At 45.4% G+C, this 13,490-nt stretch overlaps 1 protein-coding gene across 1 annotated transcript in view; it reads right to left on the bottom strand.

Annotated features, from left to right (window-relative positions):
* Positions 1–11,249, bottom strand: part of ANKH (ANKH inorganic pyrophosphate transport regulator) — a 130,389-nt gene extending 119,140 nt beyond the window's left edge. Inside the window, exon 1 of the mRNA XM_010981973.3 lies at positions 10,844–11,249. Within this exon, the coding sequence (XP_010980275.1) occupies positions 10,844–10,939 (96 nt within the window). The 5' untranslated portion in view covers positions 10,940–11,249. The remainder of the gene's footprint in view (positions 1–10,843) is intronic.
* Positions 11,250–13,490: the final 2,241 nt, after the last annotated feature.

A 13,490-nucleotide genomic window follows, 5' to 3' on the forward strand; every position in this document is an offset into this window, starting at 1 on the left:
CCCGCCGGACTGTGGTGTCACACACAGCAGAAGCCTTGAAAAGGTGCCCGTGTGTGGGAGTATTTCCAGTATTAATCCAAAGGCTACAAAGATTTCTGAACTAAAATGGCTCCAGTAACTGAACATCTAATCACATTGGATCAGTTGAGTAAATTATGGTACATCCGTGAGAGAGAATGCCATTAATCATCACATTCGAGATGAATACTTAAAAATCAAGGGACACTGCCTGTGTCCTTGCGTGATGTAACAGCTGGAAAGAGATGACGATGTTGTTTCAAAATACATGCGTGGAAAAGAGATGAGAAGGATGTGCACTAAAAATAATAAACAGCATTATCTCTAGGCAGTGGGCTTGCAGACAATTCTCATTTTCTTCTTGATATTTTTATTTATTTTCCTTCCTTCTATGATAAAAATGGACTAATTAACATTTTTTTTAAAAGAGAGATCCTCTTAAAAAGCCACTGGCTTTCTTTCATTTTTTTAAATCCTAACTTTATTTATTTATTTATTGCAATGAAGATTTTCTTTTACTTTTTGGGGGGGTAAACAAAGTTTATTCAAGGAAAAGCAACTCACTGAGAGATAAAACCATTTTAAAGTTTACATATTTTGCTGTTCATTGTTTCTAAGAACAGCTTAGAGCTTTAGCTTTTCAAACTTCCATAGTTATCACACGAATAAAGGCAACTGGCTTTCTGAGTAGCTATGAAGTTAATGAAAATTCTTAAAATGTTGCTAAAACATACATAACACACAATTTATCATTTTAAGCATTTTAAGTGTACAGCTCAGTGGAATTAAGTACATTCACAATATTATGCAGCCATGAGCACCGCCCATCTCCAGAACTCTGTCTCCCCAAACTGAAACTCTGCACCCCTTAAACAGTAACCCCCACTTCCTCCCTCCCCCAAACCCTGGGAAATGCTATTCCCCTTTCTGTCTCCATGAATTTAGACTGTCATAGGTACTGTATCTGAGTGGAAGCCTCCTTCCACACACGCAAAAGCATGTTCTTTTGTGTCTGGCTTATTTCACTTAGCAGAATGTCCTCCAGGTTCATCTCTGTGTAGCATACATCATAATTCCATTCTTTTCTTTAAGGCTGAATAAAGAGTCCATCGTACGTATGTACGTATGTTGTTATATGAGGCTAGCTTTCCAAACAGACTTTAATTTTTAAATTAAATTTTAAAGCATGTCTGAAAATCAAAATGATGAGCAGTTCACATAACTGAAGGGTGTATTATCAATTGAAGAATTAAAAACACCAAATCGTACAAAATGAGGGGAGGAGTTATTTTACACAGAAAGTCAAACTCTCCACCTGCCTTAAATCCACTAAAATCCACAATATTGAGCCATATTTTGCAACAGGAAAGGATAAGAGTGCTACACCCTCTAATGACAATGAGTGGCCTCAAACTCAGTCATCTGGGACCAAATGCATGTCATTTCGTATGAGCAATTAAAAAGGCTTGCTGCAGCACTCGGAACAGCGGACGCTTCGGGAAGGGGCGCCAGACACCTCTGGGCTGATGGAAACGCTCCCTATCTTGATTGGGGAGTGGCTTATATACGGGGGTGCAGTTGTCATTTGTCAAAACACATGGGCCTGTGCACGTAAGAGCTGTACGCCTCACTGTATATAAATGATACTTTGATGTTTTAAAAAGGAAAGAAAAACAGGTTCACCAGGCTCCTCCCCTGAAAGAAGACATATTAAACCTAAAAGAAATTAGACTAAATAAGAATTTGAGAACAACAAAAGGGGTCCTGCAGCTCAGCTACTGATGCTCAAAGCCGTGGGGTGCTTTAGGGCCCTTCGGTGGATCTCTCTGGTCCCCGGAACAGAGTTCAAGCTCCTTCCTCCTCGCTGCTGATACACTGGTTCATCTAGGGAAGCTTGGTGAACACCTGGACTAACTACCAACAATGCCAGGGCACCTGCCCAGGTTTGGTAAACAGCCCAAAATGTGTGCAGCCGAGGTGGCATTAACACCCACAGGTGTGAGCCTCAGCGTGGGAGTAGTGGCTCCAGGTGACACAAGGCTGCATCAGAAGAGGAAGGGGTGAGAACTACCACCCATCCCAAGAGGAAATCAAGGGCTCTGCGAGAGCTTGAGGGAACACAGTCGAATGTTAGGTCTGGAGCTGAGAGGAGACCCTTGACTCCCTTATTTTGGACCAAGCTGGCGAGCAAAGGGGTCTTTCCAGTTGCTTCTGTGCTGGACCTGGCTAGAATCACGGAGGTAAAAGTTACCTCTTTCTTACGAAGCGTGGTTATCTGTTACTCTCTTCTGCACTGTTTGTCCTTATAAAATGTCAAGTTTAGGCCACCCATCGTGGGAGGCCGCGGTGTCCCAGCCACGGTGAATTTCCTGCCAAACCATTTAAAGCACTCAATTTCTTTTTCTTTTCTTTTCTTTTTTTTTTTTTTTTTTTTTTTTTTTTTGTAATCTGCTATTTTAGATTCCCCACACCACCATTCCCCTCTATTAAAATGCATGACCCAGTGGCCAACAGATCTCTGGGTTGTTTACAGAGCAGCAGTCAAGAGCATACAAACTTCCTATCACCTTAAAGACAGCTTTGAAAACACAAAACAGCCACACCTAAGCCAAATGGCAGATGAAAAAAATGACAGTCTGGGACTCAAACACTTAAAAACAAACAAACAGAAACTGACCAGGGATCCAGACAAGCATACTGATGGGGACTCATCATCATTGAGTTAAGACACAACAGGAGTGACCCACTCTTGTCCTGTAACTGCTCCCGCTGGACCACGAACCTTCTCACATCCTGGGAAGATAATGGCCACAAAGCCAACTTCTGCCCCCTCTCCTCCTGGACTCAGCTTGCTCCCTAGAAAAACATCTCCTTAACCTGCTAGTAAACATCCTGCTTTTCAGCCATTTAATTCTCACTGAATGTCCCAAGAGCCTCACCTCACCCTTCCAGGCGCCTGCAAGAGTTCTTATCCTGGGATTCCCACCTTCACTTTTAACCACCCCCCAGCCTGGAGTCACAGGTCTCCACTGCCAGCTGCAGTCTCCATCCAAGTAGGATGACGACAGGCAAACTGGAGCCCGAAAGGCACAGGAAGTGCTTTTCCTGGGAACGTGGGCTTGGAGGTGGATGGGGTGCCCTTGCATCCTTATGCTCAAGAAGAAGGAACCATACACACGGCCCCTCCTCTGACCCTGAGGTTGGGGACAGAGATGAGGACCCATGTCAGTAAGAGAACCATGCATTCACACCTACAGACCCACCTACAGAAAGGCAACCTGTAACAGCGCCAGGCGTCAGACTCATGGAAAACCTTGCCAATACTGTGATCTCAAAATCCCACAAAAACTGTAAAAGCCAGCTAGGACCTGTGAGCTAACTTAGACCAAAATATACTCCCCACACAAGAAACGAAGCTGGCCCATCTGGCCCCTGGGACCACGTGGCATTTCTTGGACCAGATGTACGAGCTGTGTCTTGACCACTCATTATCTAAGGGAATAAATACTGCCTTTGCCCTGACAAATAGTAGTTAGTTCCCTTCCCAAGATGGACTCAGAAAACATTTTTGGCATGGAGAAGCAACCATATAGAACCAGAAAGCTGCGATGCAGAAGGCTTCAGCTGACTGAGATAACTATGGTCTTTGTCATTTTAAGCTCATCTGTTCTCAGCATCGTGAGCAGTATTTGGTTGTTGGAACAGCAGCAGAATGTCCCCCAAACCATGGAAACAGCAGAAAGAAAACAAAACAAAACCCAAACCTGGGGTTTGTATGGCTTGATAGGAAGTCTGCTAATTCCTTTATCTTGTGGCTGTATTCTCATCTTTGCAGATGGCTGCTATCTGCTTTGGTGACAGGAGTGTGCAGAGAGACTGAGGCAGAGTGACAACCTCCCGATGAGAACAACCTCTACACAGCTCACTGATTTATCGCCATGACCAGACCCACCGCGTTACTGCCGTTATCTGAGCACCTTGCCATGTGTCATCACAACGGCTCTGGACAGTAAGGCCTTCTGCTCTGTGATGCTCTGACAGCAAAAGTGTTCCACGTAGGTTTTCTTAACAAGGACCTAACCGGAGAGCAGGGGACGTGTCAAGTCAGGCAATACTTGCCTAAGTCACAGTTCGCTTACCTGAAATTGACTTGAGAATCTCCCCAGGACAGAAACAAAATTAGGGCAAGGCAGAGCAGAAGAGCGAAGTGTCCCAAAGTGTAAATGCTTTTTTCCCCGGGGAGGCCTCCAAAATTATTTTTTCTTCATTTTTCCATGGAATCCTAATGAATTTTAGTTTCTCAGGCCAAGAGCAGGTTCAAAGCAGGAAACTAAAAAGCAAGTATTCATTCTGTATATTTTGTGTTTGCATTTTGTGTTTGCATCTAATCCTAAACTCCCAATTTACCTCCCCCTGTCACCTTTCTCCTTTGGTAACCATAAATTTGCTTTCTATGGCTGTGAGTCTCTGTTTTGTAAATAAGTTCATTTGTGTCATTTTTTTTTAGATTCCACATATAAGTGATATATCATCCACTGTATAGCACAGAGAAATATATTCAACAACTTGTAATAATCTATCATAAAAAATATGAAAAATAATATATGTATAACTGAATCACTATGCTGTACACCAGAAACTAACACAACATTGTAAATCAACTATACTTCAATAAAAAAGCAAGTATTCAACACATATTAGCTATTTTTATTAATAATTATTTTATTGTTTTTATTTTACCAGTTAGTGCCCAACTCTTTGTTAAGTATTTTGAATATCACCTGTCAGTGGATATCCTGTCAGCCGATCATCCAACACAACATTCACAAGCCACCAAAAAATGTCCATCGCTTTTAGTATATAGTATTTATTCAATAAGGTAGAGAAATGTGCAGTATAGATTTCTAGCAACAATAATCTTGTACTGAAAAAAGAAAAAGAAAACCAGTGATCTGCATTTTAAAGGGTGAGCTTCAGTTATCAAGAAAATGCACTCACAGAGGTAGCCCGTCTCCAGGAAATGCTGCACAAAACAGGGTTTTCTGTGCTTCTGTTGCATCTCCACATCAACTAATAAAGTCACAGGTATTAAAAAAATACCAGGTTGATTTCTTAAAATGGAGACATGACACAAGGCACTTCTGGTATGAGTTTAATGAGGTCTATTTATTCCAGCTCACATAGGACATTAAAAGGATGATTTCCCATCCGTGATCTCTTGCTCTTCCATCCCAACAAAACCTGCCCTGCTGCCCCAGGTCACACAAGGTAGAGCAAAATGACCGGGAAGCCAATTCTTGGCCACTAACATAAAATTGGGCTCATGACATCAAAAAAGGGAGATGGTACCGTGGATAGACACTCCTTGGTACACTTTTAAAACCGCTTTTAAAGGATTTGATGTACTATGAGAAAGAGATTTAGCTACTGTCTCATGGTATGAAGGATCCGATTATCTTCAGAAGGATGTGCTTTGGAAGAAGTCTGACAATGTAGCAGTTAGAGTTAGGTTGGTCACTGAACCACCTCAATAAATAAATGAGTCAAGAAACAAACCGCTCAATTATACCTTTGTGGCTCTAGAAATAATCTACTCACCTAAGTGCAGTGAGAGGTACTTTAAATGCAGGAGTACATCTAAAGAAAACTGGGAAACACAGTGGAGAAGCGAGTATCAATTGGACTAAGGAGGTCACAGTGCCCTTCACTAAATATGGACTGCCAGTGACCTCATCTCCTATGTATGAATGAGAAATGGAAATAGGCACCAAGTTATGCCAGGCACAAAGCCCAAGGCAGCCAGAGAGAACGCATTATCTACTTACTGCACAAAGATGCTCTGTGAAACACACATACATGTATATATGCGCGTGTGTGTGTGTGTGTGCGTGCATGTGTGTGTGCGTGTGTGTGTGCATGTGTATCCTCAATTATGTCAAAAAAAAAATTGGCAGGAGATACCCAAAATGTTAAAGTTTTTCTCTTTTTCAATTTAGAGTGGAATTAAAGGTATTTATACTTTTTTCCTCCATTTAAAAAATAACCAAACTTTAAACAGCATGCATAACTTTTATAATTAGAAAAAAAAAAAAAGGTTATTTTGAGATCTATTCCATTAACATCAAACAGACTGGAGGGTAAAAAAGTCCCCCATCTACAGTTACTTAGAAATTTAACCAGGGATTTACTCTTTTGTCTGTAAGCACTTTGGAAAGTGGTGCATCCAGTGGACACTTTTGTTATTCCTTAGGGTGAGCGCTGCCTGGGGAGGTCTCTTCCATCACTCAGTGACCTTGAATGGAGAGTCTCTTCCGGGTCGTGGCCAGTGCCAGGCACAACACTCACTTCTTAAACATTCCTGTACCTCCTGGTTTAACGGTGACGTTTTCTAGGGGGTGGGGGTGCATTGCTCTGCTTAGTAGACAAGGAGAACATTGATCAAGCTCCTCTTCCTGGTCTTTTCTTTTTTCCCATTTTGTGATGTTGGTAATTTGAGACCTTCTTATACCGTGGAGGCCTAACTCTAGGTTTCTGAAGTTAGAAAGGGGGGCTGAAGAAACACATCTCACTCCAATATGTAACAATGCATATACAAAACTCTTCATTCACAGATAAATCCCTTGGGTCTCTGAATGATCCTATTGGACCCACCCAAACTCAGTCATTCACCCAGGACCATCCGAAATACCTCAGGTTATCACTTGAGGGTCAAAGAGGAGACCAGGACCTGGCACTGGCAGAACACATTGCTTCTTAAGTGAGAAGATTTCAAGTCTTCATAGCAAAGCTGTCTTTAATATTTTGAGTGTCATTAGGTACCTTTAAAAAAATCACTGATTTATTCTACATAATTTGGTGAACTTGGCTTTTAGGGAGTGCAAAGACTTTCTAAGTTTAATTTTAAACAGAAATCACTGTCCTTTGAATATGGTGAGAACAAAGGGACATTTGTCCCAAATACATTGTCCAACATATACCTTAGTGTCTTCTCTCTTTCCTTAGCAACCTCTGCTGCTCTAATGATAAAGATTTAAGTGATTTCTGAATAACTTTATTGTGAAGTATCAGTTGTTGCTTATCTTTCCCCCTCCTTTTTAACCAAAGGCTATGCCAATCTCATCAAAATAAGATACAGCATTGGTTTCATTGTTTATCTGGCTACTCTGGCCCTTCTTACATGAAACTCGGTCACAATCTCCCTTTCCTGAGAGTCCTCATTATGAGTGTGTTACATCCATTGAGACTTTAAAATTCAAATATGACAGCTGAGATTAAATTTAAACCAAGGCTGGGCCTCAAAAAAGCCAGAACTTACTTCCAAATTTCTAAGAACTCCTGGGCGGGTCTCAGTGAGAAAGCAGAGAGGAGAATGGCTAAGGACCAGGCGGCCACGGTTTGAACCTCGACTCCGTCGGGACTGCCTGTGTAAACCTGCACAAGTGTATTAACACTCCTGGCCTCTTATTCTTTCCTCATACGTAACATGCACTGAGATGTTCAAAGCACAGACTCAGTGATCAATGAATGGGAGTGATGATTTTTTTTTTTTTTTTTTTTTTTTTTTTTTTTAGTGGAGGGAGGTAATTAGGTTTATTTATTTATTCTTAGACGAGGTACTGGGGATTGAACCCAGGACCTCATATATGCTAAGCATGCTCTCTACCACTTGAGCTGTACCCTCCCCCCAGCAATGATTATTCTTGATTCTCCACCTGTACAAATTGAGATAAAATGAAAATTCTGCACACTCTGCAATTATCATAAAGTGTTCTACTCATCTAAATGGTTTTACAAACATTATTTTAGTTTCTGCAGTAATAGATATATTCTCATTTTATTCTGTGGTGCCTATCCTATGCTTAATATTAAAAAGCAAGTTGTTCGATTCCAGATAGCTTTGTTCTCAGTGTAGACTTCAACACGTGCCCCCACCCCCAAATTACTGCCACCACCAAAATTGAAAAATGTGATAATCTATTTTGTTAAAATAAATATTCCTTAATATTCTGGTTTCTTCCTTGACTGAGCTATAACATTACAGGACAAGCTATGCATAACAGATAATAACATTCATGGAAAATATTGAGAGAGGCCCTGGGTGGTTTCTTCACACCCCCATGCCCCACGCCAACACTAACAGCCCTGAGATGGTTGATGTGTAATTCCCTTACTCAGTCCATGTGCCGCTTACGCAAATGTCAGTGGAATCTTGTATTTAGCTGGATTTTCATTTTAAAAGTCCTGTCCACCTTTTCTATAGAAACCACAAACTGATATGTTTATAATTTTTAAAAACCCCTCATTTAAGAAACATAAAATGATTTCACTAGCCTTTTGCTTTTGACAATTCAGAGACTTAAAAGCTATGAGATGTTTTATATTCTTAATCTTGCATTTCTTCATCCTCTCGAAAGCTTGTGAACCAGGGAGTGTTTTGACCTTTGGACTCCTGCATCACTCCTGTGTTGCTTTAGGCTTAGACAATTACTGAAACATGAATCATTATTTCACTCACAGCAAGGTGAAATACACCTGCCCACTCCGAAAGCATGGTAGAAACTTACATGTGTCCATCTGTCTAGAAGAACTCGACAAAAGTCCATGTTAAGAGCCTCACACTTTCAGAAGTCTAATGTAGACCCACTTTTGCAAATAGGTTCATTTTCCCTCCTCTTTACTGTGCCTCAAAACTTGAGGTAAAATGCTCTTTTATTCATAATCCACACATGACCAGGCCACTCTAGCTCACACTGCAATTCTTGCCCTTCCATTTAATAGTAAGAAAAAGTAAGCTCTGTGCTTTTCACCCTGTGCCATTTGGCAAAATTATCATCTGGTGCCAGAAGGCAAAGCAAGTATCCATTTCTTCCCCCATCTCTCCATCCCAAACTCTGATAAAATATCTCCACCACCAGGCAGCCTGTAACCTCATAAACACACAGGCACTTAAGGGATAAGGACCTCAAAGGATACTTGTTGATAAAACTTGCTTTTCTGCAACTAGACAGCTTTTCTAGCACTTTGCTTATGTCACCTACGATAAGGAGGTTAGCAATGTCTCAAGGATGAGTTTGAATTATTAGACCCACTAGGCTAGACCTCCTGTATATTTGTCTCTTATGTCTAGCCTCCCTTTTGTAACCTCTGGGAGACCCTATCCCTTACACTAAAATCCAGTCCTTGTATGAAATCAAGGCAGATGTGAGGCAATACTGTGGTATGTTTCAGGCCATTTAACTATGGCAAAGATACTCATCTCTCCCAGTTATACCTGCGTAACTAACACACACGTGTGCTACAGTTCAGGGAGAAGAGATTCAGTGAGAAGCGATTCAGTGAGAAGCCTGGGCTCTCTGACAACCCTCAGGGCAGCTCCAAGAAGATAAGCCTTAAAATAGTAAAAGGTGGAGGTGAACATGTAGCCCTTATCTAAAATGTGCCATGTAATAAATTCAGGTCTAAAACCCTTTTCAAAGATTAGAGGAAACGCCCAAAGTCACCAGTTAATTATGCAAGAAGGGGAGGTGGGCAGGGAAAAAAGTGGAGCAGCAGAGAGGCCCTTGGGGGACCCTGGGGAGGTACTGGCAGAGCAAAGTGGCAACAGAAAAGATACAATATTTCATCAAAGGAAATTATCTGGCTTACTAGCCAGACACAGAGGTTATGCTACATTGTGAACTCTTGTCAGCAACAAAATTAGAAGCAGAAAGTAGCTTACAAGGTGGGCTAAGTCTTAGGGAGCTTAAACCTTGCAATCTATCAAAAGTTCTGAGCACAGACAGACAAATGCAAGCAGATATTCAACAAATGGAGGAGTGAAAAAAAAACCTTCTGAAAAAAATTTTTTTTAAACTCAAGGTGCATCAAAATAGGTGCCTTTTCTAAATAAACATTTTTTGAGGTTCCCTCACTTAAAGGAAAAGAAATAAGGCACTACGACAGCAGAAGAGCTGTTCAATCCCACCCCGGGGCCAGTTCTGACACCTGACACCTGCCCATCAAGGTGACAGGCTGCCCCCCTCAACCCTCCAGCCTCTTCCCAGCCTTAAAAATGCAAATGCACCCCGCTGAAGGCCTGCGAAAACGGTCCCCATCGGCAAAGTGCAGAGTCCCAATGCCCCGCTGCTGGAGAGTCTGCAGCGCTAGATTTGCAATGACGCCACATGGAAAGAAATGGGGGAAAACATGAAAAAGAAACAAGGATGAGAAGGCAACAAACAAAAATGTGCTCCCCTTCTCTGGTGGTCCAAGAGGGGGGAAAAAAGAAACCCCAAACCAGAGATGGCCAGTGGTCGGCTTATCAGGACACGTTTGGGACACCTCTATTCCATACCTCAGCTTAAAAAAATATATATTACAAGTACCTGGGAAATCAACTTGGACACATTCTAATACAAATCATCACCATCACCACAAACCCGGGCTAAATAAAACCCCAGCACTCGAGCTATCAGAAACTACATTTTACTTACAAACCAAAGGTTTACATAATCACAAATTACATAATACTCTTTCTGTGCACTAAAAACCCTTCTATAGGTGAAGCGCCAAACCCTCCGGTCTTTTAACATTTTCCAGGGAGAGCTGGAAAAGTCTGCTGAATAATTGGGGGGAGGGGGAATGGAATGCTGGAAAGTCATCCTTGACAAACAGTAAACCCAACCAAATGTTTCAGGATAAAAAACGACTCGGAGCAGGTGACTTTCCTCTGCCCCCATCCTCGACCGCCCAGGCGTCTACGGCCAAGGTAGAAGGAGCAGGGTGAGGGGTGTGGGGCGCGGGGCGGCGCTGCCCGGGCCGGGCGGGGGGCGCGGCCGGGGCTTACCTGCTCCCCGAAGTCGATGGCTATGTTGGTGATGCCCAGAGGCACCAGGAACCGGATCAGGGGCCAATAGTGCGTGAGCGCCGGGAATTTCACCATAGTCCCCGCCGTGGGCTGACCCCACACACATCTGCCGCCGCGAGGGGACTCTGCCGGGAGGCGCGGGCCGAGCGGGCCGAGCAGGGGTGCGGGCGGACGGAGGCCGGGTCCGGCGGGGCCTCGGGACGGCGGCGGCGGCTCCTCCTCGCGGCTGCGGCGCCCTCTCCAAGCACGGCTGCTCTAGCAGATCGGCAAGCTCAAGTCCATCCCTGCTGCCCTCCCACACAACAAAGATCTGCCGGGAAAAAAAAGAGGAGGGACGGCGGCGGCGGCGGCGGCGGCGGCGGCGGCAGCGGCAGCAGAAGGTCCTGCTGACAGCGGCTCCATTATAAGCGCTCTGGGGCCCGGAAATAAATAACCGCGCGCACGAGGCGCCGCCGCCGCCGCCGCCGCCGCCGCCACCACGGTGCGGAGGAAATCAGGGGCGGGCGCGGAGGCGCGGACACCGCTGGCGGCCCCGGGGGCGGGAGGACGGGCGGACGGCGGCCTGGGGAAGGGGCCGGGCGGGCGGCGCCCGCCTTCCCTCCGCCGCCGCCTGCGCTCGGCGCGGCCGCGCGGGGCGCTGCGCACGCACAGGCCTCGGGGCCGCCGCATCCGCCGCGTCCGGGCGCGCGGGGTGGGACTCACCGCGGTACCCCTGCCGGCCGAGGGCGGCGGCGCGAGGCTGCGGGGGAAGCGAGCTGGGGGCGGCGCGCCATCCAGAGCCGGAGGGCGCCGCGGGGGGAGCCTGAGGGGCGGGCGCAGCCAGGGATCGGGAGGCTCCCCGGGGCCCTGCGGCCCGGCCCTGTCGCCCCAGCTTTGTGGGGCCCGCGACTGGGGTACCCGCACAGCCCCGGGAAGGGCCGAGACGTGTGAAAAACAGGCAGCAGGGGCCGGCGACCTGAGCGCGGACGCACGTGGAGAGATGAGGCGCGCAGGGGCCGAGAGGGAGCGAGTTTGGGAAGCCCCCCTCCACCTCCCTGGCGGGCGCTGCGCGGGCCCTGTCCCCCGGTGGCCGCCTTGAGGCGGGTGGGGACGTGCGGAGGAGGCCGTTCCCGGCCGGAGACCTGCTTCGGGCCCATCTGGAGAGCTGGAGGCCCTGGAGAGATGGGTGTGTCGCTCTGGGCCGGCGGGAGAGACCGAGAAAAGGAGCATCTCAGCGTGTCCAAGGGCGATGGTGACCCGCATCCTGGGGGAAAATGTGCAGAGGGCCGCAGGGACGGTCCCCGCAGGCACCCGGGATGTCGGGGGCTGCCCTTTGGGACGCTCAGATCTGCCTCCAGCAGAGTTTGCTAACTGTCAGCTGAGAGTCCCCTCACTGCACCACTGCTGGAGGCAACAACAACAAAACTCGAAAAGTGTGTCTCTGCAATAAAGGAGAAAAAGAAAAATCTGTTTTATAATACTGTGCCCCAGTGATTTCAGGATAAAGAATAGTTGTGACGCTTTACCTAAAATTAAGAACAGCGTGGCAGCAAAGTCAGCATCTGTCTCAGCACCCAGCGCTCGATGACCGGAGGGCTGAGGCCCCTGGAATGAAAAGCACCCAGAGGAGGGAGGGATTGCCTGCGTGGAGATCTCTGTACAATAGAGGGGAAAGGCTTCCCGTGCAGGACGGGCTTCGCGCGCGACCTGTGGTCTCGCAAAGGACCTGGCACTTAGAGGGAGCTGCGCTTGGCTTAATGCTCTGCTGTGGCCCTCTTGAAATTAGTAATTTTTAAAAGAGGGTCCGGCAAACTGTGCAGCCTGTCCTACTCATATTATTTTGCACTACCGTCCCCCATTCATCTTTCGGTTTACGAAGCATAATGAATTAATTCATTATTAAAACTAATAAGTAAATCTTGCACCTAGAAAGGAGCCTGTTACCTCGCATTTCGCATCGGAAAGCTTGTATTCATAGTGAGCTTGAGACCTCGACCTCCAGGGTTCACGTATTTCACAATTATTTGAAAATATCCCATGTTTTCTGCCCTTGAAAAGACCTTTTAGAATTCCACACAGAACAGGGCCTTGAGAAATAGGAAGCTAATTTACCTTGCAGCTCTGATGTAACCTCAGATCACATCCCCTATAATTAAAATGAAATTCTGGTAATTATTTATTGTGTTAGATGTATCCAGTAGTATTATTTTAGAGATTTCCCAGCAAAACAGGAAGTTCTCGTGTGCGGGACTTTCCTCAACAGCAGGTTCCTGAAAGGTGTGTTTTAATAGAGTTGGATCTTTATTTTAAATATCCGAAGAGAGCCTATTATTTAAAGGAATTCTCAGGGAAGGAGTTTTTTTTTTTTTCTAAAGCAAATATCATCTTACGGTTTATCCATTCTGTAGTCTAGCAATTTTACCTTAAACAATCTAATGACACTGACCTTTGTCTAGAACGTGGGGTTGATGAGGTTCTCAATCGATCCTCAGGAAGTCTCGTTTGCTTTGGTTGGTCCCTGGACAAGGACAGGCCAACCTTGCTGTGCTGACTGATGCAGTCGCACACCTTTGGTCTTAAGGAGGAATGGCGAGAAAGTTCCAGTGAATCAATGAAAGGTCATCATCCTTGTTTAAGCACTCTAAGT

This window comes from Camelus dromedarius, chromosome 3 (genome assembly GCF_036321535.1).
Source record: "Camelus dromedarius isolate mCamDro1 chromosome 3, mCamDro1.pat, whole genome shotgun sequence".
Lineage (NCBI taxonomy): Eukaryota > Metazoa > Chordata > Mammalia > Artiodactyla > Camelidae > Camelus > Camelus dromedarius.